At 43.6% G+C, this 19,013-nt stretch overlaps 1 protein-coding gene across 3 annotated transcripts in view; it reads left to right on the top strand.

Moving 5' to 3' along the window:
* ARHGEF3 (Rho guanine nucleotide exchange factor 3) overlaps positions 1-19,013 on the top strand; it is a 311,235-nt gene that overhangs the window by 88,860 nt on the left and 203,362 nt on the right. For 2 of the 3 annotated variants that reach the window (XM_079932995.1, XM_079932994.1), the window contains exon 3: positions 16,092-16,158. The exons of the other annotated variant lie outside the window; for it this stretch is intronic. In XM_079932995.1, the coding sequence (XP_079789121.1) occupies positions 16,092-16,158 (67 nt within the window). The remainder of the gene's footprint in view (positions 1-16,091; positions 16,159-19,013) is intronic. 3 annotated transcript variants of the gene reach the window in all.

The raw sequence follows: 19,013 nt of genomic DNA, 5'->3' as shown, positions 1-19,013 counted from the left end.
GGAATTCTCTTACTCAGAATTATCCCCTCTTATCCGGAATTTTGGGGGTGGCTTGCTCTTTGTCATAGTGATGAAATAATCTCACTTTGAACGGTGCCCTTGGCATTACCTTTCCTTTTCCTGCACGTATGCTATTACGAGTCTGATGTGGTCCCAACCCGCACCACCATATTTCACTGACAGTTTGGGAATAAACATGTTTTTATGTGTGGCCCCAGTCACTGCCAAAAACAGCATTTATGGAGTTTCTAATTACCTTGGAGACTGTGGTAGGTCCTGTATCAGAGAGTCAATAAACTGTTTTAAGCGATGCTGGCTAATTTAAGAATTTTGGGTGTTTTTGGAGTTAGAATCAACAGAACATTTGTAAGAAATGCCCATTTCTGAGGACTCATTTTTAAGGTTGTGATCTTCAATTTGGAGGTGTTGGGCCACCTATATACTGATTTATTAGCTTCTGATCAATATATTATTGAAAAAAGTGTGAAGACTTTCTTCTGCTCCTCTCTGGGCCAAAAGCCCTCATGGAGCCCCTGTCTGAGAGGAACTGGGAAAATAAGGTGTCTGTAAATATAATTTTTGAGTTAGAGCTTTCTAAGATTTGAAAAACATGAATTTATCTCCCTCCCTTTTGTTTCTTGTTTGTGTATGGTTTGCCAGAACAATTCAAAAGGCTTTTCTTAAGACAAAAATTGGAAAGATAGTTCAAGGTGATTTTTTAAACATGCCTTCTAAGGGTTGTTTATTTGATCCAAATCCATTTAAAACATTAAGAAAACTCAGCCATTAAATTTTTTAAACTAAAGCTATACTTTTACCAAAGTATAACGTGCACACAGTAAAGTGTACCAAATAGTCTGCATGGATTTTTATTTGCAGACGTAGAGAAACTAATAAATAAGACTAACTTCTGACTTATTATTAAAGTCCAGTTGCATTTCATGTAAAGAGGAGCCAACCCTGTAACACTGGCTCTGAATCTGGTGCTAGTAAGCATTTTAGTTTCCATCTCCTTTCCTCTGTTGTCACTGCTTCTGCAATGGTTTTAACATCTGCTTCTCTGTTCATGTTCTCTGGGGCCTGACTGCCTGGGTTTGCATCCTGGCTCTACACCTACTAGTTGTGTGATTTTGGACAAGTCAGTTAACCCCTCTGAGCTTCAGTTTCCTTATCTGTCAAGTGAAAATAATAAAAGTACCTACTTATAAAATTGTTTTGAGGATTAAATGAGTTAATGTTTATTAAGCACTTAGAACAGTGTCTGGCACGTAATAAGCATTTTTTTTAAGTGAACCCTTAAAAATATCATCTCAATGACCGAGAGATTGAGGATTGTGCTTGTCCATAAGGCAAAGGCCAATGGTGCTGATAATTGATGACTGTGACTTGATTCCACATCCCTGGAGTTGAGGGGCCAGTGGCTCTCATCAGTGGAGAGCTCCAGTTTCTCATTTCAGACAAGGGGGGTGCTCTCAGTGTTGGCTTATGGGAAGGTAGAGCACGTACAAGGAGTCCTGGTTAGAAAAACACACACTCGGTAAAGAACAGTCTCTCCCCAGGCAAAACTTTAGAAAAACAACAATCTGCTGCTCCTTGATTAAAGGGTAGAAAACTAATTATCCTTTCCGGAGGGACGTGAGGCTGCTCTCTGCCGGGCTGTGACCTGGAGGTGCAGGATGTGGATTTCCTTAGGATGTAATGAAGCCTTTCCCATTGAAAATGTGCCATAATTTAGATGGATGCAGGCAGGAAGAGGGAGAATGATCCCCTTGCTTTTAAAAGCAACCCCTAAACACTTTAGAAACATCATTTGCAGGTCAGTACTTTGAGAATATGAAAAAATAATTTTCTTAAATTGGATTTGCAAAAGACCTCTGTTACAAAGCATCCCTTCAGAAATATTCTGTAAGTTCTTCTAATTAGACCAGCTTATAATTAGCTTGAATATTTGAAATTCGGTGCTGCCAATGAGAAGTCATCCATGAACTGATAACGTGGATCAGAATGCCAATGAGGAGTAACTGGGAAACATGTTATTTCTGTGCTGAATGAATGCCAAGTAGTATTAATTCTAGTTTCTTTAGTCAAAGGAGGAGACTGAAACATTCCATCTTGGGATAATTTGTGTATGCGTTTTCTCACTGTCTTCCGTACGGTCCTGTTAGGGATGGGAAGCTCCTGCTGACCTGTACTGTTTGGCTGGAGATGTCAAGAAAGTTCAAAAAAGTCTTCCAGATATTTATTGAGCATCTACCGTGTGCCAGGTGTCCAGAGGTTGGGAACGAGGCATTAAAAAGACAGAAGTGCCTGCCCTCAGGGAGCTCCCGTTTTAGTGGCTCAGCGGACTAGGCAGTACCTAAGATCCTTGTCAACTTACATTTTCTACGAACAATGCTTCTAGATAATCTGTAGACATATCCCTCTCAGCTCTCGTCCTCCAGATCCACTCACTTGCTCTTATCAAGTCACCAGGGACCTCTGCTTTGCCAAATTCAGTGGGCATTTCTCCTTCCCCTACTTAGTGACATAGTAGAGCACCCCCTCCTCTAAACACTTTCTTCGCCGGCCTCCAGGATGCCTCCTCTCACCTTGTCAGGGCTCCTCTTCTGTCTAAAGGCTGATGACTCTTGAACACAATCTCCGGTTTCTTAAATCCACCTGCAGACTCCACATCTCCGTTTGGAGATCCATACCAGTGCACATGTGGCATTTCAAACGTCGTATGTGTGATCTTGATTTTTGTCCCCAAATCTGCTGCTCTGGTAAGTCTTCTCCACCCTGCCAGCTGCTCACACTAAAATTCTTAGAGCATCCTTTACTTCTCTTTTATTTTACCTTCTGTATCCAATCCACCAGCAAATCCCATTACCCTACCTTCAAATATGTACATAACTCCACCACTGCTCACCACCTCCGCTGCCACCATCTTGGTCCAAGTCCCTCCTGTCCCTCAACTGGCCACCCTCACCTCCTCTCTGCCCTTTGTCTTGTTCCTTCAGCTGTTTTCCCCATGCAGCATTGAGAACAGTCCTTTTAAAAGTTAGACCATGTTTCTTCTCTGCTCAGAATCCTTCTGTGGTCTCCCATCTCATTCAGACTAAAATCCAGAGACCTTGCGATAATCTGTAAGACCTTTGCCATCTGGTTCCTGCTCCCTCCGTGACTTTCTCTGCTCTTTGCTCCCACTCCAGCTGTACTACCCTTGCTTCCCCTCAGCCGTGCCCCAGGAACTTTGCATATGCTGTCTTGTCCACCTAAGACATTCTCCCCCCTCTTCTGGGTTCTGTTCAAACATCACTTTCTTGGAGAAGCCTGCCCTGAGCACTCCATATGAAATAGCAGCTACTCCCACTGTCCGTGTTCTCCTACCCTCCATAGGTTTTCTCCGTAGAATTTATCAACTCCTGACATAAGCTCCCAAAGAACAGGGACTGTGTTTTTCTCTGTAGTATCCCTTATGCCTACAACAATGCCTGGCACATAGTAGATACTGGGCAAATATTTAGAGCTAACATTTATTAAGTGCTCATTGTGAGCCAGGTAGCATGCAAAGCACTTTACTCCTCATGGCGACCCTATGAAGTCTAAGTCTCATCATGTCTATTTTAAGTTGGAAACTGAGACTTGAGGAAGTTCCCTAAGTTGCCCAAGTTTACATGGTGGACTTGGGCTTGAACCAGGGTCTTGGAGGCTGCAGAGCCCATGCTCTGACCACCTTGTGTTCCTGCTGTCTCTTTTTGGTAGCCTTACATTGTTCTAAAAAGGTTTATGGTAGCTGCTTAACACATGGAAATGTGAATGAACAACATGTGGACTTGAAACGTGGAAATAAATGGGAGCCTTGGTGTATTTGGCATGGTGGGATGGTGTCTCTTAGAATGTTTGGAGTTTTAGTTTGCTGGGAGCAGTTATGGCATTTTGTAGGTACTTTTTGCTGGATAAGGAGATAGCAAGTGAACCTTAGGGGGGTTAGGAAGGTGAAAATCACATATAATCCAAAGTGCTCTTAAATGCCCTGGGGAAGGTATCACGTTGGAGCCTGACCTGCCCTTAACGACCAGTGTTCCTGCCAGTTCTGTTCATTTGGACAGTTCTGGCCTGAGGAGCCGGCTGGAATTTGAAGATCTTTTGTCCAGAAAGTGCCTATCGTGATCCAGCTTAGCCTGAGAGAGGCCTGGGGGAGGAGGGAAGACTGCGATGGGGGCCAATCCACAGCCCCGTGCCAGGCTTCCCTGGGGGTCCATATCCAGTGCACAGAAGGCCACACAAGATGCCTTCAACTATGGAACTTCTCTCTCTCTCTCTCTCTCCCCCTTAAGTGCATGTGGTTGTATTCATGTTTTGTCAGTGTGTATATAAGGCTATTCTGTGGTACTGTTGACCACAGAACTCCTGACGGCAAGCATTCATTCTCCAGCTTTTTTTTTTTTTTTTTTTTTTTTGCTGTACGCGGGCCTCTCACTGTTGTGGCCTCTCCCGTTGTGGAGCACAGGCTCCGGATGTGCAGGCTCAGCGGCCATGGCTCACGGGCCTAGCCGCTCCGCGGCATGTGGGATATTCCCGGACTGGGACACAAACCCGTGTCCCCTGTATCGGCAGGTGGACTCTCAACCACTGGGCCACCAGGGAAGCCCTCTCCAGCTATTTAATAAGATCCATGGGACTTCTCTGGTGGTGCAGTGGTTAGGACTCTGAGCTCCCAATGCGGGGGGCCCAGGTTAGATCTCTGGTCAGGGAACTAGATCCCACATGCATGCCTCAAATAAGAGTTCACATGCTTCAACCAAGGAGCTGGCGAGCCGCAACTAAGGAGCCCTCAAGCTGCAACTAAGGAGCACACCTGCTGCAACTAAGGAGCATGCCTGCCGCAACCAAGACCCGGCACAACCAAATAAATAAAATAAATAGGGTTTCCCTGGTGGCGCAGTGGTTGAGAGTCCACCTGCCAATGCGGGGGACACAGGTTCGTGCCCCGGTCTGGGAAGATCCCACATGCCGCGGAGCGGCTGGGTCTGTGAGCCATGGCCGCTGAGCCTGTGCGTCCGGAGCCTGTGCTCCGCAACGGGAGAGGCCACAACAGTGAGAGGCCCGCGTACCGCAAAATAAATAAATAAACAAACAAATAAATATAAATAAAATAAATATAAATAAGATCCTACTAAGTGCAGGGAGTGTAGAGACAGTAGTGAATCCAAATCACATAGTCCCTGGCCTTCCAACCCATCACCCAGAAGGAGGATAATTCTTTTTTTTGTTTTGTTTTCCGTGGCACGCGGGGCTCCCACTGCCATGGCCTCTCCTGTTGCGTAGCACAGGCTCCGGATGCACAGGCTCAGCGGCCACGGCTCACGGGCCCAGCCGCTCCGCGGCACGTGGGATCCTCCCGGACCGGGGCACGAACCCATGCCCCCTGCATCAGCAGGCGGACTCTCAACCACTGCGCCACCAGGGAAGCCCGAGGATAATTCTTAAAGTGCACCTTTTGTGTACCCAGCACTAAGAGCTTTACGTATGTTGGAAATTCCCTGGCGGTCCAGTGGTTAAGACTCTGTACTTCCACTGCAGGGGGCACGGGTTTGATTCCTGGTTGGGGAACTAAGATCCCGCATGCCGCATGATGTGGCCAAAAAAAAAAAAAAAAAAAGAGCTTTACATATGTTAACTCACTTAATCCTCACAACAGCGCTGTAAGGGAATCCTGTTATTACCTCCATTTTACAGAAGGGGGAAGTAGGAACAGAGAGGTTAAGTCACTTGTCCAGTGTCACACAGCTGGTGAATGGCAGAGCTGGCTCTGACGTCTGTGCTCTTAACCGATGTGCCCAACTGCCCCTTTATGGCACCACCTGAGAATCCCTGAAATTTACTGATGGGAGTTCTTCTTCTGGAAGATTGTATCTGTGAAAAGTTCTAAAGATAAAAGCTTTGCAGGAAACTCAAGTGTAAAAAGAAACACAGCAGAATGGCTTGTGAGATGGGAGCAGAAGATGGAACGGGTGTTGCTGCAGAATATCTGAGCACAGAGACCTGGCTGGGGGTGGAGAGTGGGAGGAAGCACAGAAAACCAGAGGCTGTGGGAATTTTTATCATTGTTGAATGATTCACGTAAATACATGTCTCAGAAACAGGGACTTATAGGGCTGATTTCTCACAGTACTGATAAAACTTCACATCTAAGCTATTTTTTGTCAATTCCTAAGCTACACAGAATGCTCTCCTGGCTTCTACTTACATAATTCCCTTTTCTGGAAGAGTTAATAGCATTTTACTTTGCATTATTATTTCATGAGAATTTTTTCCATGAGATATATATCCTTTATTTTGCCTGAAAATATCTTTACCCTCACTTTTTAAAAAATTGTGGTAAACTACACATAACATAGTATTTACGATTTTAAGTGTATAACAATTCAGTGGCATTAAGTATGTTCACAATGTTGTGCATCCATCACCATTATCTAGTTCCAGAACCTTTTTTATCACCCCAAAAGGAAACTGTGCCCCCATTAAATCGTCATTCCCTATTCGCTGTCTTCCCCTCGCTCCTGGCCACCACGCGTCCACTTTCTGTCTCTGTGGATTTGCCTATGCTGGGTGTTTCATGTAAATGGAATCATACAGTATGTGGCCTTTTGTGTCTGGCGTCTTTCACTTTGCATAATGTTTTCAAGGTTGTTGCATGCTGTAGCATGTATCAGTACTTTATTCTTTTTTGTGGTTGAATAATATTCCATTTTATGCATATATCACATTTTGTTTATCCATTTTCATTCATCCTTTGATGAAATTTTATACCTTTTCAATATGGTTACTAGAGGATTGGCTAGGGAACTACAAATATAATAATTTCATGGGTTTAAAAAAATCACTTCAATCTCTCTTTTTCGTTAATTTTGGAATTAGTTTGGTTAGAGCAGTTCTCCATTATTTAGCAACAGATCATAGACATTTGTTTGGGATATGCTCCATTTGGGGAAGAATTTCATTTGTTGCTCCATTCGAGTAGCAATGTGACCTGAAGATCATCTCCACTGGTTTTTCTAGAGACTACATCTCTAAAGACTTTGTGAAATATTTTGCTCTTTTGAATGTTTTTGAATTCACATGGATACAAAAATCTTTTTGGAGAATGTCTCACTTTTCCTGTGGGTCTCAACTTACACATTTTGGTCACTAACTGCTGAGAGAGAGTGGTGGATTTTCAAAGTCTGAGGCTCTTTGAAACTGCATGCTCTGTTTTTCTGTAACTGTGCTGTCCAATACGGTAGACACATGCCACCTGTCACTGCTGAGAACTTGAAACACTGCTAGTGCCAATTAAGATGTGCTGCAAGGGTGAAATAGTGGATTTTGAAGACTTAGTACAAAAAATGTAAAATATCTCTAATTCTTTTTTCTGTTGATTACATGTTGAACTGATAATATCTGGATATATTGGGTGAAGTAAACTATATTATTAAAATTAAATGGGACTTCCCTCGTGGTGCAGCGGTTAAGAATCCACCTGCCAATGCAGGGGATGTGGGTTCGAGCCCTGGTCCGGGAAGATCCCACATGCTGTGGAGCAACTAAGCCCATGCGCCACAACTACTGGGCCTGCGCTCTAGAGCTTCTGAGCCACAACTGCTGAGCCCACGTGCCACAACTACTGAATCCCATGCATCCTAGAGCCCGTGCGCCACAACTACTGAGCCCACACACTGCAACTACTGAGGCCTGCACGCTCTAGGGCTTGCGTGCCGCAACTACTGAGCCTGCGTGCCGCAACTACTGAGCCTGCATGCCACAACTTCTAAAGCCTGTGTGCCTAGAGCCTGTGCTCCGCAACAAGAGAAGCCACCACAATGAGAAGCCCGCGCACCACAACGAAGAGTAGTCCCTGCTTGCCGCAACTAGAGAAAGCCCGCGTGCAGCATTGAGGACCCAATGCAGCCAAAAAATAAAAATAAAAAATAAATTAAAAAAAAATTTAAAAAAACAAACAAAAAAATAAAGTTAAACTTACCTGCCTTTTTTCTTACCATTTTAATGTGACTCATAGAAATTTTAAATTACATACGTTGCTCATGTGCTATTTCTATTGAACAGTGAACACTGTTCTAAAAATAACTGGCAGATGGGTGGAAAATGGAAGAGAAATCTGAACAGACTTGACCTCTGTGCCTTAAGCATCTTGAAAGTGCCCCATGAGAGAAGCTGCAGTGGGTCTGGATGGCTCCAGGAGCCGCCCGGGTCTCTGCCTTCACTCTGGACCCCCTCGGCTGTCTTCTCTTTTCTCTAGCCAGACAGATCTTTCTAAAGGCAAATCTCATCATGTCACTCCCCACTTTATAACTTCAGTGGCGCCCCATTACCCCCAACCCCAGCCTTTAAGCCTCTGCCCTGGCCACCTGTTCAGCCTCATCTCATGCCTCTTTACCTCCTTCCCTGCCTGTCAAGGCCTTTTTATAAACATTATTATAATTTCCATTTTATGCACAATATGTTTCCATAGTAATGATTTAAAAATACATAATGTAAAAGATAATGTCCACATTTATGCTCCCTACCCCCAACCCCAGCTACATAATCAGTCACTGTCAACAGTTGGGCGTGTGCTCTTCCAGGGACCTCACTCTGCGCACACGTAGCTGATTCTGTACGCGCATGTGCACGTGCGTTTGTGTGTGTGTGTGTGTGTGTGTGTGTGTGTGTGTGTGTGTGTGTACCTAAATGAGTTTACATGTTGTGTCTAATTTCACATAATGAATTTTAAGGTCTCTGCTGGTGAGGATGTTAGTATACCTCATTATTTTTTAATGGATGCCTGGTATTTTATTGTATAGCTTTGCTATGATTTATTCCTGTTTATTACTGTTTTTAGTTATAAAATATTTCACCCATATAGCAAAATATCAACTATTATAATATTCACCTCTGTACCCCCCATATAGATTTAATAAACAGTAACACTGTGCCCTATTGGCTTCAGAATTTTTATGTGAATAAATGAAACGTTCCAGGCAGAGATTCTCTCCCCTCTCCGTCCCCTGAGAGAAGCTCTCTTCTGCAGTTGATACAGCCTCTTTATCTTACATTTTTACTACATGTGGCTGTAAGCAGAGTGTTATTTTGTGCATTCCTATATAGTATCGTATCATATGCATATCTCCTCCAACTTGGATTTTCATTCTTTTTTCTTCCTTTTTTTTGAAGATTTTTCATTAATATATAGTTCTATATGGTCTTCCATTATTAAGAATGAATATAGCTTCATTTAATCCATTTCCTTATTTACAGACATTTCAATTGTCATACTTTAATTCCAATTGTTCAAATGTGTCGTCTCTACTTCTTAACTCTGGACTCTTTTTATCTTCTGTGGAACAGTCTGTATAAGATTGGAATGATCTGTTGTTTTGAAGGTTTTGTAGAATTCATTAGCAAAACTGTCCGGCCTGGTGCTTGCTTTTTTTTTTTTTTTTTTTTTAGTTATTGAGCTTTTTAGGTTTTCTATTTCTCCTTGAGATATTTTTGATAAGCTATATATTTTGAAGGAATATATGCAGTTTGTTTAAGTTTTCAAATGTAATGGCATCAAGTCATTGATAGCATTCTTTTGTCATTTACTTGATGTTGTGTCTGTAGTTCTGTGCCTCCATCTGTAATAGTATTTATCAGTGTTCTCCCCACCCCCTTTTAACTTGATCAGCTTTACCAGTTTTGTCTATTTGGTTAATCTTTTCAAAGATCCGTTTTTTTTACCTCCTGCACTTTGAGCATGCTTTTCCTGTGGCCTGGCCTACAGTTCCTTTTTCTCATCGCCTGGCTGAGTCTTTCTTCTGGCTCCTCAATCCTTGATTGAGCCACTTTGGCACTCCCCATGACCACTCTTTTTTTAAAAAAACACTTACCATGTTGTAATCTCTCTCTGTCTCTCTCAATTTTTGGTCTGGCTGCTCTTCTGCAAGCTCCACGAAAGCAGGAACTGGATCTGTTTTGTTCACCACTGTCTCTGTAACGTGTGGCAGTGTGCCTGGTGTACAGTAGGTGCTCAGTAAATATTGGTGGAGAAATTAATGTGTGAGCCCATTATACATAAAGAGGTACAGACCCGTTCTCCAAGGGATGAGAGCTCTCTTTCCAGGTGCGTTCTCAACGGGACTGTTGCAGAGAGGATGCAACTACTGCCAGCTGAGCATTCTGAGGTTCTGTGATTCTTTTTTCCCAATATTTATCAGGAAGTAAAGAGCTGGACTTGCAGTCATGGCATGAGTAGCATGAAGCTGACATGACTCATTGAACCACAGAAACATGGTACCGAGTGGTGCCTTTGTACTTTCATTTAAGAGAGAGACAAGCCAAAGTGATGAGACTTCCATTCTGCAAACTATCTCTTTCCAGTGAACTTCTCCAGGAAGAATTGGGTCTTTACCTGGCTAAACACCTGCCAGTTGATGCTTGATTATGTACCAAAAACAGAAACTAAAACGGCATTTAAGCAAAAGAAACCACCATATCTTTTTTTTTAACATCTTTATTGGAGTATAATTGCTTTACAATGGTGTGCTAGTTTCTGCTTTATCAAAAAGTGAATCAGTTATACATATACATATGTTCCCATATCTCTTCCCTCTTGCATCTCCCTCCCTCCCACCCTCCCTATCCCACCCCTCCAGGCGGTCACAAAGCACCGAGCTGATCTCCCTGTGCTATGTGGCTGCTTCCCACTAGCTATCTACCTTACGTTTGGTAGTGTATATATGTCCATGCCTCTCTCCCGCTCTGTCACACCTTACCCTTCCCCCTCCCCATATTCTGAAGTCCATTCTCTAGTAGGTCTAGTAGGACACAGTCTTTATTCCTGTCTTACCCCTAGGTTCTTCATGACACTTTTTTTTTTCTTAAATTCCATATATATGTGTTAGCATATGGTATTTGTCTCTCTCTTTCTGACTGACTTCACTCTGTATGACAGACTCTAGGTCTATCCACCTCATTACAAATAGCTCAATTTCGTTTCTTTTTATGGCTGAGTAATATTCCATTGTATATATGTGCCACATCTTCTTTATCCATTCATCCGATGATGGACACTTAGGTTGTTTCCATCTCTGGGCTATTGTAAACAGAGCTGCAATGAACATTTTGGTACATGACTCTTTTTGAATTATGGTTTTCTCAGGGTATATGCCCAGTAGTGGGATTGTTGGGTCATATGGTAGTTCTATTTGTAGTTTTTTAAGGAACCTCCATACTGTTCTCCACAGTGGCTGTATCAATTTATATTCCCACCAACAGTGCAAGAGGGTTCCCTTTTCTCCACACCCTCCCCAGCATTTATTGTTACTGGATTTTTTGATGATGGCCATTCTGACTGGTGTGAGATGATATCTCATTGTAGTTTTGATTTGCATTTCTCTAATGATTAGTGATGTTGGGCATTCTTTCATGTGAAACCACCATATCTTAAGTGGTCCAACGAGAATAAAAGTAACTGGCATTAATTTCTCCTATAAAGTGTAGCTGTTTGATTTCCCTAGTAATGCTACAGTTGTCTTCATGGAGAAAGAGGGAGAGGTAAAACAAAAGAAAAGAAATCCAAGGAAAGTTTTTTAGCAATATGCTCTGGGTTGACAGTTAAGATATTAAAATATTTACAACATATAAAACATGCTGGCAAAGGTAGTAATCTTTGAAAAGGAAAAGGGGGGCAGGAAATTAGAATGGGAAGGCGGGGCTCTTTTCAGAGTTACATCATGTTCATATTTAGGGCTATGTTGTTGTCACCTAACAAAATATTCATAGCACCTTAAAGCCTTTGTTTTATTTTACTTATATGTTACCCAATCTGTAAGAATTAGATGTATATTTCATTGTCTCTCCAGCATGAGCCTTGCCAATGATAATTATAAGTAATATCCCCTTTACTGGTTTAAAGAAGGCATTTTCTCAATAATAATGACAGCTAATTTGAGCAGCTATTAAGGGCCAGACTCTCTGCCAAACGTTTGTGTAGTACGTTATTATTATTATTATTATTTTGCTGCGCGCAGGCCTCTCACAGTTGCGGCCTCTCCCGTTGCGGAGCACAGGCTCCGGACACGCAGGCTCAGCGGCCATGGCTCATGGGCCCCGCCGCTCTGTGGCATGTGGGATCTTCCCGGACTGGGGCACGAACCCATGTCCCCTGCATCGGCAGGTGGACTCTGAACCACTGCGCCACCAGGGAAGCCCCGTTATTATTTTTTTAATCAACCATCTTTTATTCCTTTTTACTTCTTTTATGGTACATTAATGTTTCAATTTTGTAAAAAGGGATTATTCTCCCCACTTTCCAGACGAGAAAATGGAGGCTCAAGGGGAGTAAAAAGTAAGCAGCCTAGTTGAAGTCCTCCAGCAAGAAAGGGAGGGAGGCACTCTGGGTGCCCCAAGTCAGTTCCACCCCGAACACCAGACTCTTAGCCCCCACGGTGCAGGCAGCAGACGCAAGCTGAAACCCACACTCCTGGGAGATGCTGTGGAAATGGTCATCAACCCTCTTCTCAAGGCGCTGGGAAAGAGTCACACTTGTTTTCATGTGATGGGAAAATACATCCTGTTAATCCGCTGAGCTTATTCTCTCTGATTCCAGTCACACACACACCTGAATCGGAGATCATTCCCTAAACGCACCTTGAATCCTGACTTTTCACTCTTACTGTGGGCATTTCTCCATTTCTACTATGAGCTCTCCCGAGGGTGGAGAGTTTATAACTTTTCTTTCCAACCTTTCCTAAGGTTGTAACCTCCTTCCAGTCAAGAATCTGTGCCTCCTGTCTTGGCACTTTCTCTCCTGCTGCTTGCCCAGCCCTGGCTCCCATCAGCTTCCCCGTGGAGGTGGAGGTGGAGGTGGATGATGACTGGTCAGCGTTGCCCTTCTGACATCTGTGGATGGGCTGTGCTTCCTAACCACGTGTGTACACACCGTGCACAGATCTGGTTCACTTAGGGGCCTGATTCACACAGTATAGGTAACAGTATAGGACACAGTATAGCCTGACAGGGCTATACACAGTATAGCCCTGTCAGGAAGTCCAACTGCATATCTTTGTGTCTGAGAAACCTGTAGAACCAAGTGCCATTTTCTCCCTTGGACTTTTGCTGACAGTGCAAAGAAGTTGCTTCTAAAACAGAAGAAATATACCCAGGACTGATTGCCCTTCCTGTGATGAGGACCTGGCCTTCACAGGCTTCTGAGCTGCTGTCCTTTATGCTGCCAGTTCCCTCACAGTCTTCTCAGGAGGGTGCCTTGTACTCCCCGAAGCTGTCCTTCAAAACCACGTGGGTGGTAGTGTTTGGCTGGGGACGACTTATGATGCCAGATTAGATAAAGGGAACTCCAGCCAATGTGAATGATCTGGAAGCCTGGCAGGTGGTGGAACGCAGGGGTGGGGGAAGCACCAGTTAGAGACAGCCGTCTTCTAGGTAGGTTTCCTGGCAGTTTCCCCAGCCAAGGGGGGTGCGACCGAGTTGCCCAAGAGTGCCCTGGATTGACAGACTTGCTCTGATGCTTTTTCTTTGCCTATGAGGCCTCTTAGTGTGAGGCCCTGCTAAACTGGTGCCCTCCCACAGGGAACCCCCAGGCTGCATTCTTCCAAATGCATGGAAGCCCTGTTTGGTGGGGCTTCTCTCTGTTTGAGAGGGGCTACATCCCCTGAATCTGGAGTCAGACATATCTGGGTATGAATCCCACCTTAGCCACCTACCAGCTGTGTGACTTCTGGCATCTGGTTTAACCTCTCTGAGCCTCGGTTTAGCCCATCTGTAAAATAGGGTAATGATAATATCCCCATTATACCATAATATTATATGAAAACATATTATGATACGTTATTTATTTAAATATATGTAACGCCATACATATAAATATATAAAATATGATAATGTATAACACCATTATAATGCTACCTATATATCATGTATTAACGTTAGAGTATAGCCTAACATAATAACCCATCTAATTGTTATTCTCAGACTTAGATTATGTAGGCAGAGTACTTAGAACAGTCCCTCCTGGCACATCATGTAACTCAGTCACCGTTAATTATTGTGATTTTCATTTTCTGTGGACTGCAACATACAAAACAGGGGCACATTGACTAGGAATGTTCTAGTATATGTTGTTGCTTCGGAAGCAATGAAGCTCATCAAATAATTAGGAGAGCAAAGCCCAATTATAACCTGGGAGGAGAGGGAGCGGTATCCAGGGAGAAGTATTGTTGAATTCTAAGTTTTGTGTTTTTTTTTTTTAAGGGAGAAATGTCTTTTCAGAAGAGCTTAGACCAACATGTTACTTAATAAGAGAAGAGTATTAAATCTAAATAACCACCCACGTTTTCTCTGTTTGTCTTGAGAAGTTATTAGCCTGGGTTTTTATTGTACATGTGGGGGAGGAGGAGGAGGATGCAGAAGAATGGGGTTGGATATAAAGACACATCAGCAGGAGGGAGGTCCCCTCTGTTTTGGTGAGTTGTCCCAGCTCTGCTGTGTCAATCCTCTGTCCCTGATTGAAGGCTGTCCTTGGAGCCAGGATTTGGAGGGGCGGGGGAGGGAAGGTTGGGGGTGGGGTGGGCACCGTGCTGACATCCGTTGAGAACTTCGCAGTGACAGCACTGGAGTTAGAACCCACATCTCATCTTGACTCTGTGTACAGGGTATTATTTCTCGTTCTGCACATAGGAATATGAAAGCTCCAGAGCTTAAGCCCCGGGCTCAGGGTCACACAGCTCATAAAACACCATGGGGTGTGAGATCAGACACCTGAGAACAGAATCCTGATCTCACTTGTATGGTGATAGTTGAGTCACTTAATATCCTTAGGTGTCTGTTTTCTTATCTGTTAAATGGGTACAACAGTGAACCTCAGCTCCCAGTGGAGAGTCAGTGAGATTAACTACATAAAGTATTAGCATTTGCTGTTTTAAATACCCAGTACCTGTCAGCTGCTGCTATTATGCTAATTATGTTGTATTTTGTTTATTTATCTCTTATGCCTGGTAGAGTCAGTCCAGATTTTTATCAGGCCTGACATACTGCAGAGCCTGTGCAGTGGTCATTACAAGCATCCTGCCTTGCATTCCTGCTGATTGTGGCAGGGAGGTCAAAGAAAAGGTGTGAGTATCATGTTAAAAAACCAGCACCACCACCCTTTGGCACATCAGTGACTAAAACCTCAGGGCAAGTGCAAAGTGGACCTTTTTCAGGGATGTTTTTCAGTGAAGTGGTACTTCAAGCAAACATGACATTTGAATGTCCGTATTGACAGACGTAGCATTTTGGGGAGGAGTAATTTACCACTCCATAAAAACATTGTAAGAGGTATCCTTGTGGGTATGTTGGCAGCTACAAAATGGGATTCACTTTACAAGACAGAAGTAAGGTGTTCCTGGTGTGTCTGGAGCCGCCCAGCCCCCTTGCTGCATCTTTCCTTTTCTGTACCGGTTACCTGCCGCTTGTGCAGATGCGACTTGAAGCTGCCTCCATCACATCTAAGGCGGTTGATTCGTGGGGAGAGATTAATAGGCGAGAAAGCCAGTTCTAACTCATTAGGCAGTGGCTGCATGTCCTGTCAGTCGTCCCTGTAAGAGTTTAGAGCTCCAGTGTGGCCTGAGTGGAGGTGCAGGAACTCCCCAGCAAGTGAGCAACAAGGGAGGGTTCCAGGCTTCGCCGAAGCTGCAGACATCATCTGATGACATCCCTTTGGGAACTGCTTGTGTGTGAGAAATAAAGATCAAGATTGGAGTTTGGTCTGGCTTTTTGATCTCATCCAGGTTGAATTTTAGATTTTCTTTTCTTGTTTTCTTTTATCTTTTAATTTTTGACTTTTTTAAGGGACTCTGGAGTTTTCCTCCTGGGGGCCTGGGAAGGAGTTTGCAGTGAGTTTGGCTGCTAAAGATGGCAGAGCTGTAGAAAACAATAGCTGCCTCACCTGCCTGGACCATTTCTCCAAGCATCTGTCTTTTTGACAAAGCTACATCTGAAATTGGTGATTTCCTCTGAAGAGCTAACCAATGAATAATGAATGCATCGTCTTTTTTTTTTTTTTTTTTCTTTTTTTTGTCCTCTTCCAGGCCTAAACGGCAGCGGCAAAACAACTTTCCCACGTTTCCGTCTCCTAAAGCCTGGAATTTCAGAGGGGTAAGTGTTTTCTCTGGACAGTCCCAGCCGTTATATGTCCTGTTCCGGATGCTCCAGAGCGGACACTGCCGAGGTTGGCTTTACTAATCAAAGTCTCCACCAAGCTTCTGTGCTTTACCACTCAGGGAAGTCATGTTTGCATCACCACTTGTGGTTTAATTTAAAAAATCTAAGTGGCTCGCTAAGCACCCGTTGACATTGCTTGCCCTGTAGGTCTTGGGTTACTGGAAGCATCTGGTAAAGAAGCCAAGAGATGTCAAGGTTGATGAAGTGGGCATTGTGGCTGTTTTGGGGGAACAAAAAAGGGAACCGGTGCACAGTGAAGGAAAAAGAAATCAGAAATGTACAGTCTATTCATATGTAGATTTATGACTTTGCAGGAACTTTACAAGAGGAGAGGTCTATAAGCTTTAAACAGACTCTAAAGGGAATCATAGAATTCTCCCGATCACAAAGCCGTAGACCCTTAGAGGTGTAGGAAGGGTCAGATTTAACCTCCCCTTGATGCAGAGTTCTCTTCCTTTATGTGATTATGATAATAATAATAGTCAAGGTGTATGGAGGCCCTTCTGTGTGTTAAAATGAATTCTACCTCTGACTTCAGGAACAAGACCCTTGCCTGTGTAGAGAATGCTCTGAGCTCTGTTTCACAGGCCTTTGCATGTGTTATTCCTTCTGCCCAGAACACTGTCCCCTGCTGCCCAGCACTACACTCCTACACACACTGCATTGGCCCACCCACTTTATCCATTGGGTCTAAGCCTTGACATCACCTCCTGTGGGAATGCATCATGTCTGCCTCCTGAATCTGACCTAGAGACACCTCCTATGGACCCCTGTACTTTTTTCTCATTGTTAAGATTGTTACTTAATACTTAGTGAAATTTAAGATTGGAAGCCCCAAGCATCAGAGACCTTATCACTCTCTCTTGTTCACTGCAATATCCCTGGGCCTAGCACAGTGCCTGGCACATACATGCTTAATTAATTTGAATGAATAAATGGAATGAATGAATGAATAAAAAATTTCTTAGGGGCTTCCCTGGTGGTGCAGTGGTTAAGAATCTGCCTACCAATGCAGGGGACACGGGTTCGAGCCCTGGTCCGGGAAGATCCCACATGCCACAGAGCAACTAAACCTGTGCACCACAACTACTGAGCCTGCACTCTAGAGCCCGCAAGCCACAACTACTGAGCCTGTGTGCCACAACTACTGAAGCTTGCGTGCCTAGATCCCGTGCTCCGCAACAAGAGAAGCCACCGCAATGACAAGCCTGCTCGCCGCAACCAGAAAAAGCCCGCACACAGCAACGAAGACCCAACGCAGCCAAAAATTAAAAAAAAAGAAAGAAAGAAAGAAAAAAAATCTCTTACATCTATCAGACACAAAATTCAATTCAGATTATGTTTCAAGTTCAGGTCTTTAGTCTTTTCAGCACTGTTTTTACTGGTTTGATTCATCTTTAATATCCTACATACATCTCAGTCATTTTCCTCAGATGTCTTTTTAAAAATATAGATCCTGGCTCTCTTTTAGCTAAGTTTCAGCATGCTTTTCACTGAGTACGAAGAGAAATTTGTTGACACATATCCATAAATGGAGAAGATCCTCACTTCTCAAAGTATGTTCAGTTGCATGATCATAACCATTAAGTGAAAAAATCTTGTGTGGTCAGATAAACTTGGGACACCCTGAGAGCACCAAATTAAATATGTTCACCACTCCAGGACTTCTCAGAGCCTTTGATGGGTTGATGTGCATAGAGACCACGTGAAGGAGACCTGATGGGATTTTGTTTGGAGCATTTCCCAAAGTCATTGGCCATAAATCCTTTGTTGACAAAACAGTTTATACACACTTTGGAACAGTTGATATTTGTAGTTGATTTTGAACTACAGAGAAATTGAACCTTCTGTGAGCACTTGGCTGTTCTGAAGGTGTTTATTTTCTCTCCCTCTCTACCCTCCTTTCAGTGTTCCCCACCCTTCCTTCTGATTCAACAGTAGTCACTAGCCTAGGGTTGGAGTACATGTAGAGATTGCCCTGAGTTTGCCTGGGACTGTCCTGGTTTCAGCACTGAAAGTCCCATGTCTTGGGGAACTTCAGTCCCGTGCAAGCTGGGACAATTGATTACCCTCCCTATGGCTGTGAGACCTCTCAAACTGTTTGTCCTTGAAAAATATTTTATGAACTTTTAAGCACAAGTCTGGTTTATAGAACTTGCTGCTGAAAAGGAACCTGTTAGATGCACACTTGGTTTAAGGGACCCTCTGTCAGTTGTAGCCTTGCAGGGGTAACATTTAACATTAGTAATTGCTGCAGGGGAGCAAACAAAGTGCCCCTGGCTAATTGCAACCAAATAGATGACAGAATCTAATGCTTTGTTGACTTCAGTTTCCTTTCAGCCCTCAAATTCTTAGCCAGCTCATAAGATTTTCCCAAATGGTTAAAGTGTCAAAGTGACTAGAGTCTGTTAGGCAAGTCAATTGTTGTGTTGATCTTGGTCTCTTGTCTTTGCTTTGATTCTTCCGGGCCCTGTAGCTTCTTGGTAAAGTTAGACAAACTGACCTCAAGATACACCAGAGGGAGATGGTTCAGGGCCTGGTCAATTGCCAGATTCCTCTGTGGCCAAATCATCTCTGTGTCACTTGGAGCATAATCCTCCATGACATGGTGGGGGAGGAAGGAAACCCAACTAAGTGGAAACACCCTCACTCCCAGCCAGGACACGCTCTGTAACCATCATTATGGTAATTGGAACTGAAGACAAGAAGCACCCAGAGTGCCGGGAGGAGGACGTTGGAGGTATTCTCTAGCTGATACATTTTCTATAATGAAATGTGACTCTCGGGCC

Source organism: Stenella coeruleoalba, assembly GCF_951394435.1.
Source record: "Stenella coeruleoalba genome assembly, chromosome: 10".
NCBI lineage: Eukaryota > Metazoa > Chordata > Mammalia > Artiodactyla > Delphinidae > Stenella > Stenella coeruleoalba.
Note: the sequence above shows the minus strand (reverse complement) of the source record. Positions and strands in the feature narration are given on the sequence as shown.